The following is a 17844-nucleotide window of genomic DNA, read 5'->3' as shown; positions in this document are numbered from 1 at the left end:
AGCCACAATGAGTGGGGATAGGAAAAGAACACGGCAAGACCTTTTGCACAATGGTGCTGTCAGAGTGTGTGTTGCAATGGTCTAAAATGACCTTACGCAAGCCCTGGGCACAGAGCTGTACTTGGAAAGTTTCTCTCTCCCCACCCTCTCCCAAGACCTCAGGCAACTCTTAGCAGTTATACTTAGGAACATTTTACAAAATACCTTTTGACCCACAACCCTGTCGCATAAGGAGCGTTGTCAAAAACCACTATGCCCTTGAGAGGCTCCCTGCACGTCCAGAGTCCTTGAACAGAGCATCTCTGGGCTCTGTCAGTGCACCAAATGGGCATTTATTGATTACGGTATAAAGTGCTAAGGTCCAAGGACACAACTAGACGCCAGCAAGGTCGTGCCTGGGTTTAACTCTGGGTGTGGCTGGGCCCTTCCGGGAGGGACACAGCCTTTTCTGAGAGTCAGGGTGATAACCGCGTGTCTCCAATGGGGCTCAGAGGTCAACAGGTCTAAGCCCTCATGCACCTGAAAATCCAGGTCATGACCTGGCCCTCTGCTCTCCAAACACTGCCAATCCCAAGGGATTGCGAATATATTTTGTCTGGAGTCTTGGTGAAAAGCTGTGATTGGCATTCTAGAGGCTGGTCTGGATAGCAGCAGCAAGTCACACGAATGGATGGTGACAACGGTGCCGGTGAGCCAGGGCTTCAGATGCAGCCTCCCAGACCAGTCCCCTTCAGATTTGTGCTGCAATATGTGAACTTTGGGGCCAGCATGATTACCAAAGTAATTTTATTTGCTCAGGAAATTATTACAGTTAACTTGCATTATTTAATCATGTCCCAAATAAATGGGTGAGTGAGAGGTCAGAAATCAGTCTGAGCAGACCTTCCAAGTTGTACTGAACATGAGCCACATTCCGACAAGAGTGGAATTCCAAATTTCCCAGGGTTAATCTGCATGCTTATAGTGTGTTCATAGCTCAGAACTCAGTCGAGAAGCAAGACACACACACACCTTTAGTCAAATTCTGCAGCCGAAGGAGCCCACACCCTCTACCCCAACGAGAGGTAATGCCGGATCACCGGGACGAGAGTCACAGGAGACACTGTGTGAAATAATTATGAAGGCAGCCGTTGGCAGAACCAAAGACTTTATTCCCAACTAATGCTGTTTACGTGACTACTAACCTTAGTCAAGGAAGCGAGCATAATTGCTGGGATTACCTATTTTTTATTTAGCAAACAGACAGCTCCCCACTGCATAGTGCTGTGTAGTCACACATATCCTGATTGCTGAAGCTGTCATTCTTCAGAACTGCCGAGTGCGTTTAGGCACAGAGCTGGTCAAGACACCGGGCTATCAAACAGAGAAAAGATGTGAACGGCGAATCTGTCCCTTGGGAGAATACTGCCAGCAAGTTTACCTTTACCTTAATCCAAAGTACTTCTCGGACTTCACAATCAGGACGGCCTTATGGTTAAGTAGCTTTGGGGATGAAGAGCAATCTGAAACACAGATAAGGGAGGTGGCTTGCACAGGTCCCCCAGCTCACCAAAAGGGACCCAGGAAAGAGCCATCAGGAGAGGGGCTGTCTCGACAGCCCTCCCCGCTGGTCCTGAGCATCTGCCTCCACTTCTATGCTCGGATCAATATTAACGGCTCCATTTGCACCAGGGAGCAAAAGCTATCACAAGGTTACGCAATCATAAGGAAAACAAAAACCGGAATGTGACTCTTAGCTCTGGCTTTCACGATTAGATAACACCCCCTTAGCTTGGTATCCAATGAGTTACCAAAGCATTTACAGAGTCCTCAGGCCCAGACTTTGTTGTTTCATTTTTCAAGAGTAGCTTTTTGCACAGAATTGAGTCCCTGGTCTCCTGACTATACAAACCACTGCTGTCACCCCAGTTTCACGTCACAGGTAGAGACACCGAGGCAGCCAGGATGTTGAACAGCCTGTCCAAGGTCACCCTGAAGGGGTTTCCTAAATAGTATTGTTAGCCTTGTGCAAAGCCTTCAAAAGGGGAGGGGGCCACATTTTTAAATGTGTTTTCAGAGGGCACGGCAAATTAGGATCAACGGATAGAGGTTAAATGGATATGAAAGCTCTAACGGCTAGCTGTTTCCCTAGGCTGTAAAATGTCTATGAGAGTTCTCTTAGGGGATTTTAATAGAAATAAAATAATTACTATGAACTACCTAATATACCTGGCATCTAATGGGTGACAAAAAGTTAATTCCTTTCTTCTTTCTGACAGTGGAACACATTACCACTTAGTATAGGAATTCATCAGACACAGACATCTGTCTACAGACCCTTGAACTAAATGGTCACCAGGATTCCTTCTGATTGTGGCATTCCAAGTGTACGGGGCAAGGCTGGACTTTAAGACTACATCACCAGCATGAAGACTGTCTAAGTTGTCAATGTTCTACAAAGATGACTCATGGTTTCCAAAGTCATTTTCATTTATATGAGATATTAATAGACAAAATGGAAAAAACAAAAAACGCAGAGTTGGGGCAGGGACGAGTAAGCAGGAAAACTAGGTTAAGTGAAATTGAACATGGGGTAGCCCCTTCAGAAGCTCTCCAGCAGCGGTTTCTCTCTGTTAACACTTGTACTCTGTGTTTCACTTCTCAACTAGGTTGCAGGTCCTCCGTGCAGCATTTTAAATTATCTTCTCTGAATGGAACATTGCCCTGGCTGGGGGAGAGGTGACACTGTCGTGGCAGGCCAGTGTGATGACCTGCAGCCCTGGGGTGGCAGCACTCAGAAATGGGGACATCAAATGTGCAGGTGATGTTAGGCCGGGGTGTTAGGGGTGGTACAGCAGTTACGCCAGCACACGTGTGGTGTAATGTGGGGTTAGTAACACCTTCCCCCATAGATAGGCTAAAATCTGGACGTGACGACATGCCAGCACTGGGATGTACTAGGCGCTGTGTATCGGCAACTTTCACTACGATCAGCCTAGAGAAAGGATGCCCCAAATGGAAACGTCTTCAGTACGCCTCCCTCCCATGAGAAGCACTGTCCTAAACCATCTGTGCTCAAGGACCAGGGGCCTTCTGTTTGTTTGTTTTTAATTTCCAATTCATTGTGCAATGATACTTTTGTAGAGTTCAATAAAAAAGGGATTCCTAAAGCAATAAAATTAACAAAGACATACAGAATACAATCAGGACAAAATACATGTCCCCATTACAGAGGCCGTAGAAATCTTCTAAGGACCATCCCACTCCTCTTAAGACAGGGGGAACGAAGTGACTTGCTCACGGTAACACAGCACCTCAGGGGCAATGCTGGGACTCAAGCAGTGTTCCTGGAGCATGCGAGGTGGTTCCCAGGACAGCCTGAAGTCCCGGCCAACCTTTCCTCCTCATCTTTCCATCCATCAGAAGGACAGGGTGGCACCAGGGTGAGGCAAATGAGCCACTTGCTCTAAGTGTAAAAGTTAAGGGGGTGCCCAAAAATTAGTCATCAAGATAAATAATATTTCAAGCAATATTTTCTTACAGGCAAGGCTATGCCGTGGTAACAAATAATTATCAAAATCTCAGTAGCTTAACCCAACTCAACCAATTCCAACACGGGTTGAGTTGCCCGCCCCATCTCACTGTCAGCCATCTGGAGCACGTGGTCTCCAGGATCCTGGCAGCATGAGAAAAGGAAAGCTGGGGAGACACACCAACTCTTCACTGCTTGGCCTGGAGGTAATACACACTGCTTCTACTCACATGTCATTGGCCAGAATCAATGACATATTCCTACTCTAACTGCCAGGCTGCTGGAAAAGGTAGGAGAGTGCATAGATATTTGGTGACCACTAAGAACCTCTGCTTTATCTTGAAAAACAAAAAATATATATAAGCTTTATTTTATACCAAAAAAATCAGAATTTTACATAAAGACAGGATCAGTAACAGTGCTGAGTTGACCAACATTGGAGCCTGAGCCAAAAGGCAAATCAGAATGCTGCCTTTATCTAGAATTTTGGTATTTTGTTCAGTATAGACTTTATGGCATTCTTTTTAGAGGGAGGTCATAGGTCAGGGCATTGAGAAGGAGTCAATGGCAGGGCATGTCACATTTAGATACTGGCTAAAATAACTACATGCAGCAAGGAGGAAGTGAAGATGGGATTTCAGACAGCACCCCAAAACAAAATAATCACTGGGCTCCCTTCAGTCTAAGACTCCATGATTGGAAGATATATAATTAACTTACTAATATCAGAAGGAAAAAATGGCTGGTAAGCCTCTTCGGATACCATCTATAAGAAACACCCAGGTTTCAGAAAAATTAACATGTGGAACGAAAAAAAAAAGCTCATAAAATGCAGGCAATATGGTAAAATGTATTAATTTAGGATTTCCAGGCACTAAAGTCTGCACTCCAACAAAATAAACTCAGAGAACAAATTAATTTTATTAATGAATGATTGGGCATATTTTACACAAATCAACTGACAAAAGTACATGTTATAATACTTTCTAAATAGGGCCCATCAACCAGCACCGGCCAAGGCCAAGCGCTTGGGAGGAGAAATAACACAGGGCTCCTCACACGGAATCCCCTCCTCGAATCCCCTCCTCGTGGCACTTCCTGACTTTCCCTTTGTCACCTTGCTCCCTTCTCATCTCTCCCTCTTCCCTTTCCAAAACCAGTTCTCATCAAATGGAGTGATCTGCATCCCTGGGAAATTATCATTGTAAAAGGGGTTAACATTTTAAGATAAAGAGATGAAACTGAAATGACAGCTGGGGAGTAATTTTGAGTGGGTAACGGTGGGCTCCCCGGGGCCTCCAAACTCCATCACATTAGGCTAAAGGCACACTCTTTTCTACTTCCAACCAATGTTTCCAGCAGTTACTGGAATAATGCAGTCTCCTGTCTCTTGCATGCAGCTGGTCAGAAGAAGGTCAAAGCGAGAAATTCCACACGGGCGGGGCTGGGATGGCCACTTGGTGTTTGAACTCCGACGGTGGTCCCCTCTAGAGCCTCGGGACCTTTCTGTCAAGCCAGCACTGTTCCAGGACGGGGACGATTTTCCAGTCTGGCTTCATTCTGGACTGGCGACCAGGGGAGAAGGAGAAGGAAGACAAAGGCACCCGAACTCACCCCTACGAACCAAGCAACCATCCAGCCTGCAGGGGATTTTACACCCGATGATGAAACTTGGGTGGGAAAGGGAAACGGGAACGGTAGCTGAAATAGGCTTGCTTCTCGCTGAGGGGAGGCACCACGTAAGCGGTGTCCCTTCAGCGGGCGAACCCCTCCTGTGAGGAGAGACCTCTGTCCATCTCCTCGCCGGCCCCCTTGGCGTGCCCAAAGCGACTTGTGTCGCGTTCTTTCTCTGGGCGGCCTCCCGTAATACAGATTACGGGGAACAGCGGGGCTGACGTCAGCATTCAGGGCACTGGAGCGACTTTTGGGGCCACCACGTCCTCAGAACCTAGAGCAGAAGAGGAAGCGACTCCCGACCCAACACTCATCCTACTTCCAATCCGCGGCCAAGGCAGCGCCACCCTGGGGCGCACCTGGGGGGGTCCCCGCCACCCCTGAAACCCCCCCCAATGAGCCCGCGGCTACGGGCGGTGCCAGGTTGGCAACGCGGTGGCTCTCTAAGACCGTGGCTGCACGTGGGGGCCTCGCCTGGCGTCTCGAGCCCTCTCTCTGACCCATTTCTTTCCGCAGTCTTGGGAACCCCGCGTTTTCCGGGGCGGTGGGGCTGTGCTGATACTGCGCCCAGACACTTACCGCGGATGCATTGCGCAACTGTTGTCGAACGTGAAAACAGCCAGGTGGGGCGGGGCTGGGGGGTGAAAACCCGCACTGCCCCAGCGACACAGACAGCCCTCTGTGCTCATTCAGGTCCGCAAGCCGGCGGGGAGCGACCTGGCGCCGCGGTTTTCCGGGAAGCACGTGCGGGTCAATGCGCATCCCTCCGAACCCGATGCTTCCGCCGCGCCAGGTCTGCGGGGACCACGGCGCGTGTGCGTGTTTCAGGGAGCCAGGCATAAACAGAGACACTGGGGGACCAACGGGATCAGAAATCAGCTCCGAGCGAACCCGGCGCCGCCGCGGCCACAGGGGAGGGGGGGCACCCCCGCCCGCCAGGCAGGCGACAGTGCGCGGCGACCCGGGGGCGGCGTTAGGCGGCGGGGGGAGCGGGAGAGCGGCGCTGCACGCCGTGCACTTCCTGTTCGATGCACGCCGCCTTCCACCGCCCGCGCTCCCCAGCCTGCGTCGGTGCCAGGCCCGGCCCCTCGCTGTCCCCTGGCTGTCCCCGGGACCGCGGCGCGGTGGGACGGAGCGGGCGCCCTGCCCTCCTCTCCCGCGGGGCTCCAGCTGGCAGAGCCGCGCGAGCCGCCGCCAGAACTTCTGCTGGCAGCCGAGCTCTAGCCCAGTTGCGAAGAGTATTGGCGTTTGTACCTCCTCTTCCCCTCTTCCCTCCCTCTCGCCCAGAGAGGAGGACGGACTTAGTTCCAGGCTCAGGGCTGGTTTATTCTGCAGCCGAGAATTATCTTTATATGCAAACTGTCTCACTCTCGCCAGATTTTCTTCTTAGGAACAGGCATAGGTTGTTTTCCAAATTACTGTTTTTAATTGCACCTGCCTTTCAGATTGCCTCTGGGAGTCTGTGGGAGGAGCCGAGACAGTGGAAAATGTTGCTTCGCCTTGCAAAAGGAAGAAAACTTTGTCACCCAGCAGGAGACCTCTGCCACGCGTAACCCGGCAAGAGACGAGAACCAGGACAGCCTTTGGCTTTGATTTTGCCTCCGATGAGCCCGGAGGAGGAAGAGGACACCTGAATTTGGCGCCCACGGTGACCGCCATCCCTCCCGGGTGGCGGCGACTCGAGGTACCTGCTTCACCCTCCCCGCGGAAATCCCCACGCGGCGTCTTCAGGGTGGAAAGACAGTAATAAAGAGCGCGCGGCTCGAGGCCAGAAGCAGTGGCCGGGCAAGGAAAGAGAGGACCGAATTCCAGGAACGAGTCACCCGGAATTAACTTCTGGTTAAAGTTATGGGAAGCGCGGCCATGGACACCAAAAAGAAGAAAGATGTTTCCAGCCCCGGCGGGGGCAGCGGCAAGAAAACTCCCAGCCAGAGGCGGCGTTCGCTGCGAGTGCACATTCCGGTGAGTCCCCGCTCGCCGGCCCTGCCCCCACCCTCGCGCCGCCGCCCACCCGGCGCGGAAGCGGTTAACGCGGGACGCCTCGCGCGCCGTGCGTGCCCCTCCTGTCACTTCGGGCCGCTCGGGGGAACGGTGGAGGGGCTGGGCCGCGGAGCCCGGGCTTCGTCTCTCCCCACCCGCGTGCCGCCGGGGCCCAGCGACCGTCTGCGGTGGGGGCTGGGGCGCGAGGCCGAGGGGCGCGCTCCTGGGCCGGGCGCGGCTGCTGGCCGCCTGGGCGTAGCCCCGGATCCCGCCTGGTGCGGGTGCTGGGGGCGGCGCGTCGCGTTGTTTTGTTGAAAAAGGACCGTGTGGACTGCGCTCTGGGGAGGTGGAGCCGCGCGCGGCTGCGGGGGATGGCTGGGAGGGGAGGGGCAGTGGGTGGGGACAGCAGGCGGTGTGGCTGGGGTTGGCTCTGTAGCTTCGTTGTCAAACGAACCTACCTCTTCCCCAATTTCCCCCGGGATGACTTTGGGCCTGGGGCGGGGGGCTCCTTTGCAGCCGTTCCGTTTGCCTGCCCCCCGGGAGCACATTTCGGGCATTTGGGGGCTCGGGGCTCCCTAGCGCATTTGGGGCGGCTGGGAATGTCAGCCCCGGCCAAACCAGCACCTGGCCCGGACTTTGGCGACACCGATTGGTCTGCGCTTGACTTTGTCCAGCTGGAGAAAGCGGCGGGCGAGGTGGAGCGCCCACCCTACGGTTTGCCTGCCCAGCTAGCCGGCAGCCTCTTGTCGTCGCCCACCACAGCCTCCCTTAGCCTCCCCTTGGGGTGGGGGCCGGTGGTGGAATGTGTGTTCTGCCCTTACCTGTACCCGAAGAAAACTCAACGGGGTCAGACCCCCGACCTCCACCAACATAGTAAATGTTTGTCCAAACACAGCGCTCACAGACACACACACACACAGACCACACACACGCACACACAGAGTAGAGGGCTCCATGGAAAATGTGATTTTCTTCTCCTGCATGACTGGTTTTGGGCGTAGGGTGGGAGTGCACAGTGTGTCCCACCCTCCAGGGCCGTCACCTCATTAAAGCTAATCCTCCCTGACAGCAGCGGGGGGACTGGGGTGGGGCAGCTGGCTACTCGCTTTCCACAGCAAACCCGGTTAGGGACTTTCGTCCTGTGTTTGTGCCCGTGTGTAACACTTGGATGAGGAAGAGTAGAGCCCCAGACGTCTGAGGGGTACTTCAGGGAGGAGGTTGAAGTTGGGACCCGGTGGCCAGCCCTCCCTGGCAGGGGGACGCTCAGGGAGCAGGTAACTGGACCCCTGGCTGCTGTGTGGTCCCAGAGTGGTGACCCACATATGCAGGAATAAGCATTCTATTTGAAAATGAGATGTTCCTGTTTATATTGCTAACGTGAGACATTTTTGACCATGTTTGTAAATTTTTATTTGCTACCTCAAACCTCCCTTTAGCACTGATCACTTGAGTGAGCCATTGAACTGCTCAGTTTCTCCCGTTTGTCAGAGATAATAATTCCACTTTGCCTACCTTACAGGGACGTTGAAAGAAAACAGATCACGGAAAGCTCTTACAAATTTAAAGTGTTATATAAATGTCTGGCTATTACATCTACATCAGAACACCTAATTTTAAGAAGAGAGAGAGAGAAAAGAAAATGACACTGTCCGGTGTGCAGGCCACATTGTATCGAGGCCGGTTGGTGAGGCTGGTCCCAAATGGGGAGGGGGGAGTGGCGCTCCAGGGTGATGCTAGTGGTAGTGTAGGACCCAATCCAGGACCCAGAAAAGGACTGAGAGGCCAGGCTGTGAAAGTGGAACAGCCACTATATAGTTGGGGTCCTCTGACCACCCTTCCTGCTGCTGGTGTGACCTTGGCTGCTTTAGACAATGTTCTTGGCATGATCCAGCCATTACCGAAAGTAGTGTTCACTCACTTTTTCCACCACATGTGTGTGGCGCTGTCGTTGATGGTGAGATCCAGGGTGAATGAGGGGGCTCTGGCTCCATCCTCACAGGGGTTGCATTTGCTGCAGACGACCCAAGGGCATAAGATGACCGGTGCAGACAGTACCTGCTTTTGGGAGGAGAGAAGGGAGAGAAGACAGATGTGTTCAGAGCAACCTTATGCCCAGAGATGGTAGGCAGGACAGAGACCCGTGTGAGAAGTTGGGAGTGAGGTGTTTGGATGACTGCTTCCAGGTACAGAGAAGAGCCCTTCTCATGGAGGAAAGGGTTTGAGAATCAGGGTCATCAGAACTGGATTGAGGCCAGATCAAGGAGGGCCTTGAAATAGGGTTGCCAGATTTAGCAAATAAAAATACCAAATGCCCAGTTAGGTTAGAATTTTTAGAATGAACAACTTTTTAGTATATGAATGTCCCATGAGCTATTTGGGATCAATTTATACTAAAAAATTATCCTCTGTTTGTCTGAAATCCAAGTTTACCTGGGCATCCCGTATCTTATCTGGCAGCCCTACCTGGCAGGCAGGCCCAGGGAGAAGCTGCCCGAGTTGCTGCTGGTGCTCTGCCCCACGTGCCCAGGGCCCACCCAGAGTTCACTGCAGTCCTGCCAGACAGCCCGGCTCCACCCCACAGCTTCTCACTGTGTCTTTATCATTCCTGAAGGAGTCCTCCAGCACCCTGGCAGTTTGCTCAGCCCGAGTGTGCAGGGCTGGAAGTGCTGGGATTGGTTTTATGCCCTGAGGGGCAACCCCCAGCCTTTCCCATCCTGCAGTGGGGCAGTTATGATGTGTGTTCTGCAGGATGCCTCAGAGGGTCCCAGCAGGGTCCAGCCCCACTTGCCCGCAGTGGTGCTCTGTTCGTCAGTGTACCCCTGCTGGCTTGTCTGCCTCACTCCCCCACTCCCTGGGATAAAGTACTGAACCTAAGTCATTGTCTCACCGACCATTTGGGGGAGATTCTAAACTAAGGAGCAGTTAAAGGTGATAAGAACAATGCTTCGTGAGAATTAGCCCCGTAGCAGTGTGCAAAGTGGAGTCATGGAAAGAGGGACTAGTGTCAAGGAAACCGATTCAAATGCTCTGGTAAAAATCCAAAGTAAGGGTTGAGGGCTGAACAGCAATAATGATAAGAGAAAGCAAATGAAGGGGAGAGGTGAGAGGTCAGAAGGCAGACCGGCGAGCTTCAGCATCTGATGAATGGTGAGGGACACGGGAGCTGAGTAGACCTGCGGTTTGGAGATATTTGGGGTAAGGAGCCAGTACTTGGGAGAAAATGATGAGCTCAGTCACAGCAAATCGCAGGGGGTGGCATCCGCTTCCTCATCCCCCAGTGCCAGGTGATCACGGGTGTCCAGAGAATGCCATTTCCAAGGACGTCTGGGATTCTAAGGAGTGGCTCCTGAAAGACCCTGTAGCCCTAGCAGTCCTGTGGGTGGGTCATTTGGTGGTGTCCAGTGGCACTTGCAGTGACGAGGCCTCCTGTGTCCAAGTAGCTTGTCTCGTCACTGAAATGAGTTCCTTTCGGATACGGCTGGCCTCAGTGTCCACCCCTGTCTGTGATGCATGAACAGAGCTGTGACCTAGGATGTTGGGGACATCATTGCAAACCTCCTTCTCAGGCTCATGTCTTTAACCATGTTCACCTGGCCATCCTACCAATAGCACCTGCTGTGCCCTGAGACACCAAGAAGGAGGAATCCATTTAGGGGACACCCTAGGACCTGTGGGTTATAGCAGGTAATGGAGACTTAGAATTACTAACTAAAGTGACGACCAGGTGGGATGGGAGAATGGCCCTGGGGCCTGACAGAGGACACAGCCTTGCTTGATCTGGGCCTCTCCTTAGGCCGTTTGGATCACCTTCATGGGGAAACTCCCCCGGATCTTGTCAGGGGAAAGAGAAGGTGTGAGAGTGAGAAGAGGAGGAAGAAAGACTGAGCGCACATTCCTTGTGGAGTTGCACTGGGCCTTTAGAAGCCGCAAGGTGGGCGTTGTGTCTAGAGTCGTGGTGAGCTGATGCCTGCCTTAGTTCTCTTCTCTGAGCCCTCACGGCTTATGCAAAGCAGGAACAGCAAGGAGAGGGGTGGGAATGGCTCTGGAAATGACTCATTGGAAGCCCAGCTCTGCCGGGGGCGTGCTGCCAGAACTCTGCCGGGGAAGCTGTTGCTGGGAGCAAGCGTGCTCTTTTCTCCTTTTTTTGTTTGAGAAAAAGCAGCTTCTCTATTAAATCTGAAATCTGTCTATCTCAGACGCATTTTAATTGATGACTGTTGGCCGGTCTTTGGAACTGTTTACAAGCCAATGACAGCAGGAGGCCAAAGGGGAAGGGAGGGCTTCAGAGAGAGGAATCCAAGCAGGAGCCTGTGGGGACACTGAGGCAGGCCTCGAGGTGTTCAGACTTGAGGCAGTGGCCCCATATTTACTGCTGACAGGATGCACGTGTCCCTGGCCGTCTTGGGAGAGGCACTTCAGAAATCCTTCATAGTCACTGGAGACAAACTAAAAATAGAGCCAAGAGCAGCTGGCCAGGCACAGAAGGTTGGCTTGGGCGGGCCTGTTGCTAGTGATGTTTTTGCCTGTGGTGTCTCCAGAGGGAACCCTCACGCTGCTTGAGGCCATGGCTCCCTCCACGTTGGTGACAGGCCTGCTACTAGTGGCCCCTTTCCAAACAAATCCACCCTGCTCGGCACTCTGACGCCTCGACACGGGTGGTAATGGGAGCTGCCCTTCTGCCCCCGGGGGCTGGACCACCAAGTGACGACGGAGCTCAGCCTGTCACACCACTAAAACTCCGTGGACTGAAGCCTCAGCAAGGGGAAAGGGGGTGCCATGCCGCTCAGTGGGGATGTCAGTTTTGACCTTGGCCTTGACCTTGGTCACTTTGTACCACCCAGAACAAGATTTTTTGGGTTAGGGTTTAGGGGAGTGTCGTTCAGCGTGTGGCTCCTGGACCAGCTTAAGTAGAATCACCCAGTGTTTGCTTAAAATATGAAACCCCAGGTCTTAGCCTAGACCTACTGAATCAGAAGCTCTGAGGAGTGGGACCCATAGCTCTGCGTTTCCGATAAGCTCTCCAGGTAGTTCTTATGTCCATAGGAGTTTAGAAGCAATTGATTTTCAACTTCTGCAGTGTAATGCTGATCCATTTCTTCTGCCTCCTTGAGTTATTCTTTTTATCAATCTACCCATCCAGCCAGCTATCTGTGTATCTATGCATCTATCCATCTATCTATCGGCTGCACTTTTTCAGCTGTGATTGAGAAGAGATATCCTTGGCTACTGAGTGTTGAACAAAGGCAGGATATTTCTGGCTTCCAGTGAAGATGAATGCCCACATCTCCTGGCCAGGGTAACCCAGTGTGGGCCAGCCTGTTGGACCACACTGGAATGCTTCTTGACTCAGCCCTTCACAGCTTGGTGCATCTTGGGTGCCGTAAGCATAGGCTCTTATAGGACCCTGAGTATGATGTTCAGCCCTTCAGGTTTCAAGCTACTTGGTGATGGGGCCCCCAGAACTGTCCTGTGGCTCTAGGGCTTATCAACGAGGCCTGGATGCCCCTCGACAGCTCGCAGGGTCTGCGTGTGGCTGCCCGGAGACTGGGCTTCCTAAAGTGTGGGCCTAGTGTGTTGGCTGAATGCCGGATAAGCAGAGTCCTGTGGAGAGAACGGGCAGGTCAGGGACAGATACAGGAGTCCCCTTCCTTGAAGACTCTACCCTGCAGAGAGCAGAGACCTCCGTGGACCAGCTGATGTGGTGACATAAGCAGCGTGTGCACAAAACGCATGGATTTGCAGAATCACACGTTCAGTGACTTGGGGTGTAGGCCAGGGCTGGATCCTCTCGCTCGTCCTCTTATCCCCACTTTACAGATGGTCCAGCTGAGAACAAGCACTTCCTCCATTCCGTGGCGGGACAACACAGTGGAAGTGAACTGTGCACTTTATTCCCGTCTAGCCTGGGCTGCCTTACTCCTGCTCTGTCCTCGTACCTGTCTGTAGAGGGTTCAAGATCCTTGTGTAAACCCAGCTCTGAATACTGGATAGCAGCCTAATGGTAAATGCAGCTGTCTACATCCTGGATCATTATTTCACCAAAAGGACATCTCTAGGACTGAGGGACCGGACAGAAGCAGCAGCCCAGTATAGTTTGTGTGTTCAATGTTGTGTCTTTCCACAATCACAAACTTGTTATGGACTCAGCGCTTTACAAGTCTCCCTCCTCGCCTGTTTTCTTTCAACTGCCCTCCTCCAGTGCAGCCTAGCAGAGCTGTGTTCTGTTGCTAATCTCCGCTCGGGGGTTGCACTTTGTGCCGAATGCTCCATTGACTGAAGACAGACCTTGGAAGCACTTCTGACTTGCCAGGGCCTTCTCTCCTGCTCAGACTTCATTCACATAACTTCTAAATCAGTTTTTATCCTCTACAACCATTCAGACAAATAAATGTGCTCTGCAATGATGCTGTTGCTTGACTGGCTATTCTTTTTTACATTCCCTGTTTTCCCGTTTTGATTTTTTCAGCTCACGGCCAGCGACGTTCCTGTTTCTGGGCACCGTTTCACTTGTGTTGGGGCTACTCAGGTTACTGCACAGGGCAGCAGACACCCCAAAGATCTGGGTTAGAATCCAGCCCTCTTTCCCCCGTTCTCCTTCAGCCACTCTCCCTTTGACCCAGAACAGCGAGTCTGAGCCGCTCATATGAAGTACCATGTGTCTCCCACTTCTGTCAGGATGGGGGACCAACCCATCCTCATAACCCCATGACACTGAACCAGGTGTCAAAATGTTGCCAAGGTCTCTTAAAATGTAGAGCAAAGGCTGATGAAGGGCTGAGCAGCGAGTTGAAACCGAGTCCTTAATTTGCTTGGTTAATTGACCATGGCCTTGCTGTAGGACGGGCAGAGCAGCCACATGGGACTTAAGCTGTGTCCCTGAGGCTTAACCACAGGGAATTCTTAGAGAGACCCCACTGTGCCCATTGCACGGTGTGTGACCTGGACCAGGGGAAATGGTTGAATGCCGTCAGGTGTGCTTCCCCTCCAGGGGAGGAGGGCATCTCATAAGCCAGTGGTTAGCCCTGCATCCGAATGGTTAATTGGAATCTCACTCACCTCTTCCACCGCCTACTTTGAAAATAATTTGATCTCCATCCTTTCCTTCCTGTTGACGGGAAGCCCTTCTCTGCCAGCTCATGGCTTGTCACAGACCAATCAGATATCATCCGGGCTTCAGGGCCTCTGCCAGGCCTCTGTGTTTTGATATACTCTGACCTGGCAGCGAAGTTGCTGATGAATGTACAACGAAGACCAATTTGCTCCTGGTGACCCCAGGAGTTTGGCCTTTTTTCCGTGAGGCAGAGGCCAGGTCCCAGCTGTGGGAAGCCCTGCAGCTCTGCCAGCCTCCTGCTGGGAGCACAGCGGGGATTCAGCCCTTTGTGCAGAGCCAGTTCAGGGTAGCACTGGAGTGACCTCCATTTGTCCAGGGGAGGGCAGGAGGAAGGATGCTGTGGGGCCAGGGGAGAATTTTAGGAAGTGAGGCGTCCTGGTCTCAGTTTGCAGATAACAAGTGGAGAGGTGGGGAATTGCTGAGCACCACTTTTACGGGTAGGGAGGGTTGGAGCCGGGACTAGGAATCCGGCCAATTCGTTTATGTCTGTTTCTGAGGCACTGTGTTGGGGATATAAAGGTGAACAGGGTTATGAGTTGTATTGTGTCTCCAAAAAGATACGTTGAAGTCCTAACCTCTGGTACCTGTGAATGTGACCTTGTTTGGAAATAGGGTCTTTGCAGATGTAATTAGCCAAACTGAGATGAGGTCAGGCTGGGCTCCTCATCCAGTAGGACTGGGGCCCTCGTAAGAAGAGGGAAGGTTGGATAGAGAGACAGAGATCACGCAGAGGGAGGCTGAGATCGGAGCGACTCTGCCACAAACCAAGGAATGCCTGGGCCACCAGAGGCCGGAAGAGACAAGGAAGCAGCCTCCCCTGGGGGTTTCGGAGTGAGCGTGGCTCTGCCAACACCTTGACTTCAGACTTCTGGTCTCCAGAACTGTGAGAATACATTGCTGTTGTTCGAAGCCATGCCGTTTGTGGTGCTGTGTTGTGGCGGCCCCCGGACCTAATGCACCAGGGCCCCTGCCTTCAAAGCCGGGTTCGGGCAGCGGTGAAAAGACTGCTGCTGCTTTCTGTAGGGCCATGGGAGCAGGGGCTTCAGAATGAGGCAGCCGGACTCCCAGCACTGCCCCACGATGGTGGGCCAAGGCCCACGGAGCCGTCATGCTTTCCACCGTCCTCATCTCGTTGTCTGCGTTTCCCCAAGATCTGGGTTTTTCCTCGCATCCCCCTCTTCTCCCTGCGGGAAATCTAGCTGGTGGGGCCGAGGCAGGGTCTGTGAGAAAACTGAGCGCAAGGAGGCTGGTGCGGCAGCTCCAGGACCCAGGCTGCTGTGCCTGTCGGAGGACCTCCTCTTGGCCCTGCTCTGTCCCTTCTGCATAACCACCTGCCCAGACTCGGTCCTGCGGGCAGGGGTGGAGATGGGGGCCGAGAGAGCGGGCAGCCCGGCCCAGTCCCCCGCTCAGCTTCCATAAGACTGGCAAGCAGCTTCCAGGCAGCCATCTGTCTGTGGGCTAACTGGAAACCCTTGCCTTGTTCCACCTGGCCTGGCAGCATCGTCCGTGAAATAGCCATTGAATCATGGGCTTGAAGCTGTCCTCACAGGCCCCATTCTTGTCTGCGGCATACTGTGTAATAAGCACCAAGAGAGCTTTTTTCCTCTTCGCAATTTGGACGCTGCTTGACAGGTAGTTTCATTCATGGTGGCTCTGGCTGATCACTATTATTGATGACCAGATGCCATCTGGAATGGCATGGTTGTCATCAGATTCAGCTCATACTGATGCAGCACTTGCTATGTGCCAGGCGCGTACTTTTATATGAGCCATCTCTCTTTATCTTTAATATAACGCTGAGAAATACCATTACTCTTGTTGTCACTGTTACTATCCTTACCATAGAAAAAGAAGTTTAGGCCATCTGTGGCTCACAACCGTTCTAGTCCAACCTGCCAGAACTTTCTGTTGTGTTTAATTGGGTTTTCGATGGCTCTCCTCTGCCCTGCTCCAGCCCTGGGCCTTTGATGCCCCGCGGACGGTCCAGGCAGCCCAGGCGTGGGAGGCAGGACTACTGGGCAGGACAGACGCCACCCACGTGATGGGCACATGGAAGACGAATTGCCGGGTCTGTGAGCTGCTTTCCAGTGGTTTGCCCTTGGGGTTACCCTTCTCATCTTGAAAATAAATAATCCACCTTCTATAATTTCACAGGTTTTATTCTCTAGTTCTTTCTCATTTTTTCTTTTTTAAATAACTGAATGTTAGAATAAAGACTAAACCGGGAATTGGGAAATTCTGTGCTGGCTCTTCTGTCAGATACCTGTGGGCTTCTTCTGACTGAGTTAGCAGACATTTACCGAAAGCTTTCGTGTGTCAGGCACCATGGGAGGCTCAGAGTAGACTCAACCAAGACGGGTGTGGCCCTGCACTCACAGGCTTGGAGGCTCCCACCACCATCTCAGCTCACCTTTGCTGCTGTCAAAACACTCGCAAACGTAGTGACTTAGAACAAGAAACATCTATCCTTTCTCAAGTATATATCTAATATGTCACATATAGCATAATTATTACATAATATAATTGATATTTAATTATGTTATATACATTATATTATATATTTATATATAAACACATATAATTATATAGTGATGTAATTAACACCAACTATAATATATTAATTAAATATTAATTGTAATATAATTAATATATTAAGATCTTAAGCAGATTGATATATAATTAACATTATTTAGTAATATATTGTTATTAATTGTATGAGTAGCCATATATATAATACACATATTATATGTACACATATTATATGTATTATATAACCACATATTATATGTAATATATATTATGTATATGAAAAAGTGGATTGCAATCTGAGGTCCCTATTGGCTCAAGCACCACAGTTGTGTGAAGACGGGGCCTTCTCCCAGGGACAGGTGGTTTTGTGGGGCCATGAGGGCGGGTGAGAGGAGAAGCGTGCAGTGGAGGTGGAGCCCGGTCCTTCCAAAGCTGGGTGTTCGGCAGTGTCGCCCCCACCTCCCGTTTCATCACTAGGATGCGTTCAGTTCCGAGGAGCTGTTTGCCTGTGGGGAGGAGCCAGGGTCAGGAGGACAGAGAAGTGACTCTTCATCACTCTTCTTTGCTTGTTCAGTATATTTTGAAATTTCTAAAATGACTTTAGGGCACAGGTAATAGAATATTCTTGGCTCAAAGACAGAGGGAAATCTGGGCAGTGGTACCAAACTGGTCTAAGGGAGGACCTCAGCCAGGTGACTTCCCCACCAGGTGCAGAAGTGGCCCAGAACGCGAGTGGTGGCCCCTGGCAGCCAGAGAGGGTGGAAGCTCGCCATGGACCACTTCATATGAGGAGGCAGCCTCCAGAGGATGAGTGACTCGCCAGAGGTCATGGGATTGGCCATTGGCAAAGCAGGGAGGAAAACTTGGGTTTTCTCCTCGAGGAATGTGGGAAGAGAGGAAACCCTTTCCGGTAGGCGGGCATCCGTGGCTGCAGCTGAGGCGAGGCTTCTGGGGAGCCGCAGTCCCACTGCCTGGCCTGCTGTGACTCCCTGCCAGAGATGTCTACAACTTGGGTTAGATCAGAAAATGATTTCCAAGC

At 51.9% G+C, this 17844-nt stretch overlaps 1 protein-coding gene and 1 long non-coding RNA gene across 11 annotated transcripts in view; one reads left to right on the top strand and one right to left on the bottom strand.

Annotated features, from left to right (window-relative positions):
* Positions 1-4413: 4413 nt before the first annotated feature.
* Positions 4414-6169, bottom strand: LOC103553147 (uncharacterized). The gene is made up of 2 exons (XR_011539335.1): positions 5765-6169; positions 4414-5076 (listed from the first exon to the last, which is right to left on the bottom strand). It is a non-coding gene; the product is annotated as an uncharacterized lncRNA (long non-coding RNA).
* The window catches only part of PRKAG2 (protein kinase AMP-activated non-catalytic subunit gamma 2), a 279715-nt gene continuing 268019 nt past the window's right edge, over positions 6149-17844 (top strand). Inside the window, exon 1 of one of the 10 annotated variants that reach the window (XM_070616865.1) lies at positions 6149-7147. In XM_070616865.1, coding sequence (XP_070472966.1) covers positions 7034-7147 — 114 coding nt within the window. In that variant the 5' untranslated portion in view covers positions 6149-7033. The remainder of the gene's footprint in view (positions 7148-17844) is intronic. The other 9 variants (XM_070616864.1, XM_070616877.1, XM_070616881.1 and 6 more) reach the window with 9 other exon arrangements.

This window comes from Equus przewalskii, chromosome 4 (assembly GCF_037783145.1).
Source record: "Equus przewalskii isolate Varuska chromosome 4, EquPr2, whole genome shotgun sequence".
Taxonomy (NCBI): domain Eukaryota; kingdom Metazoa; phylum Chordata; class Mammalia; order Perissodactyla; family Equidae; genus Equus; species Equus przewalskii.
The sequence above is the reverse complement of the archived record's forward strand: the minus strand, read 5'-3'. Positions and strand labels throughout refer to the sequence as shown.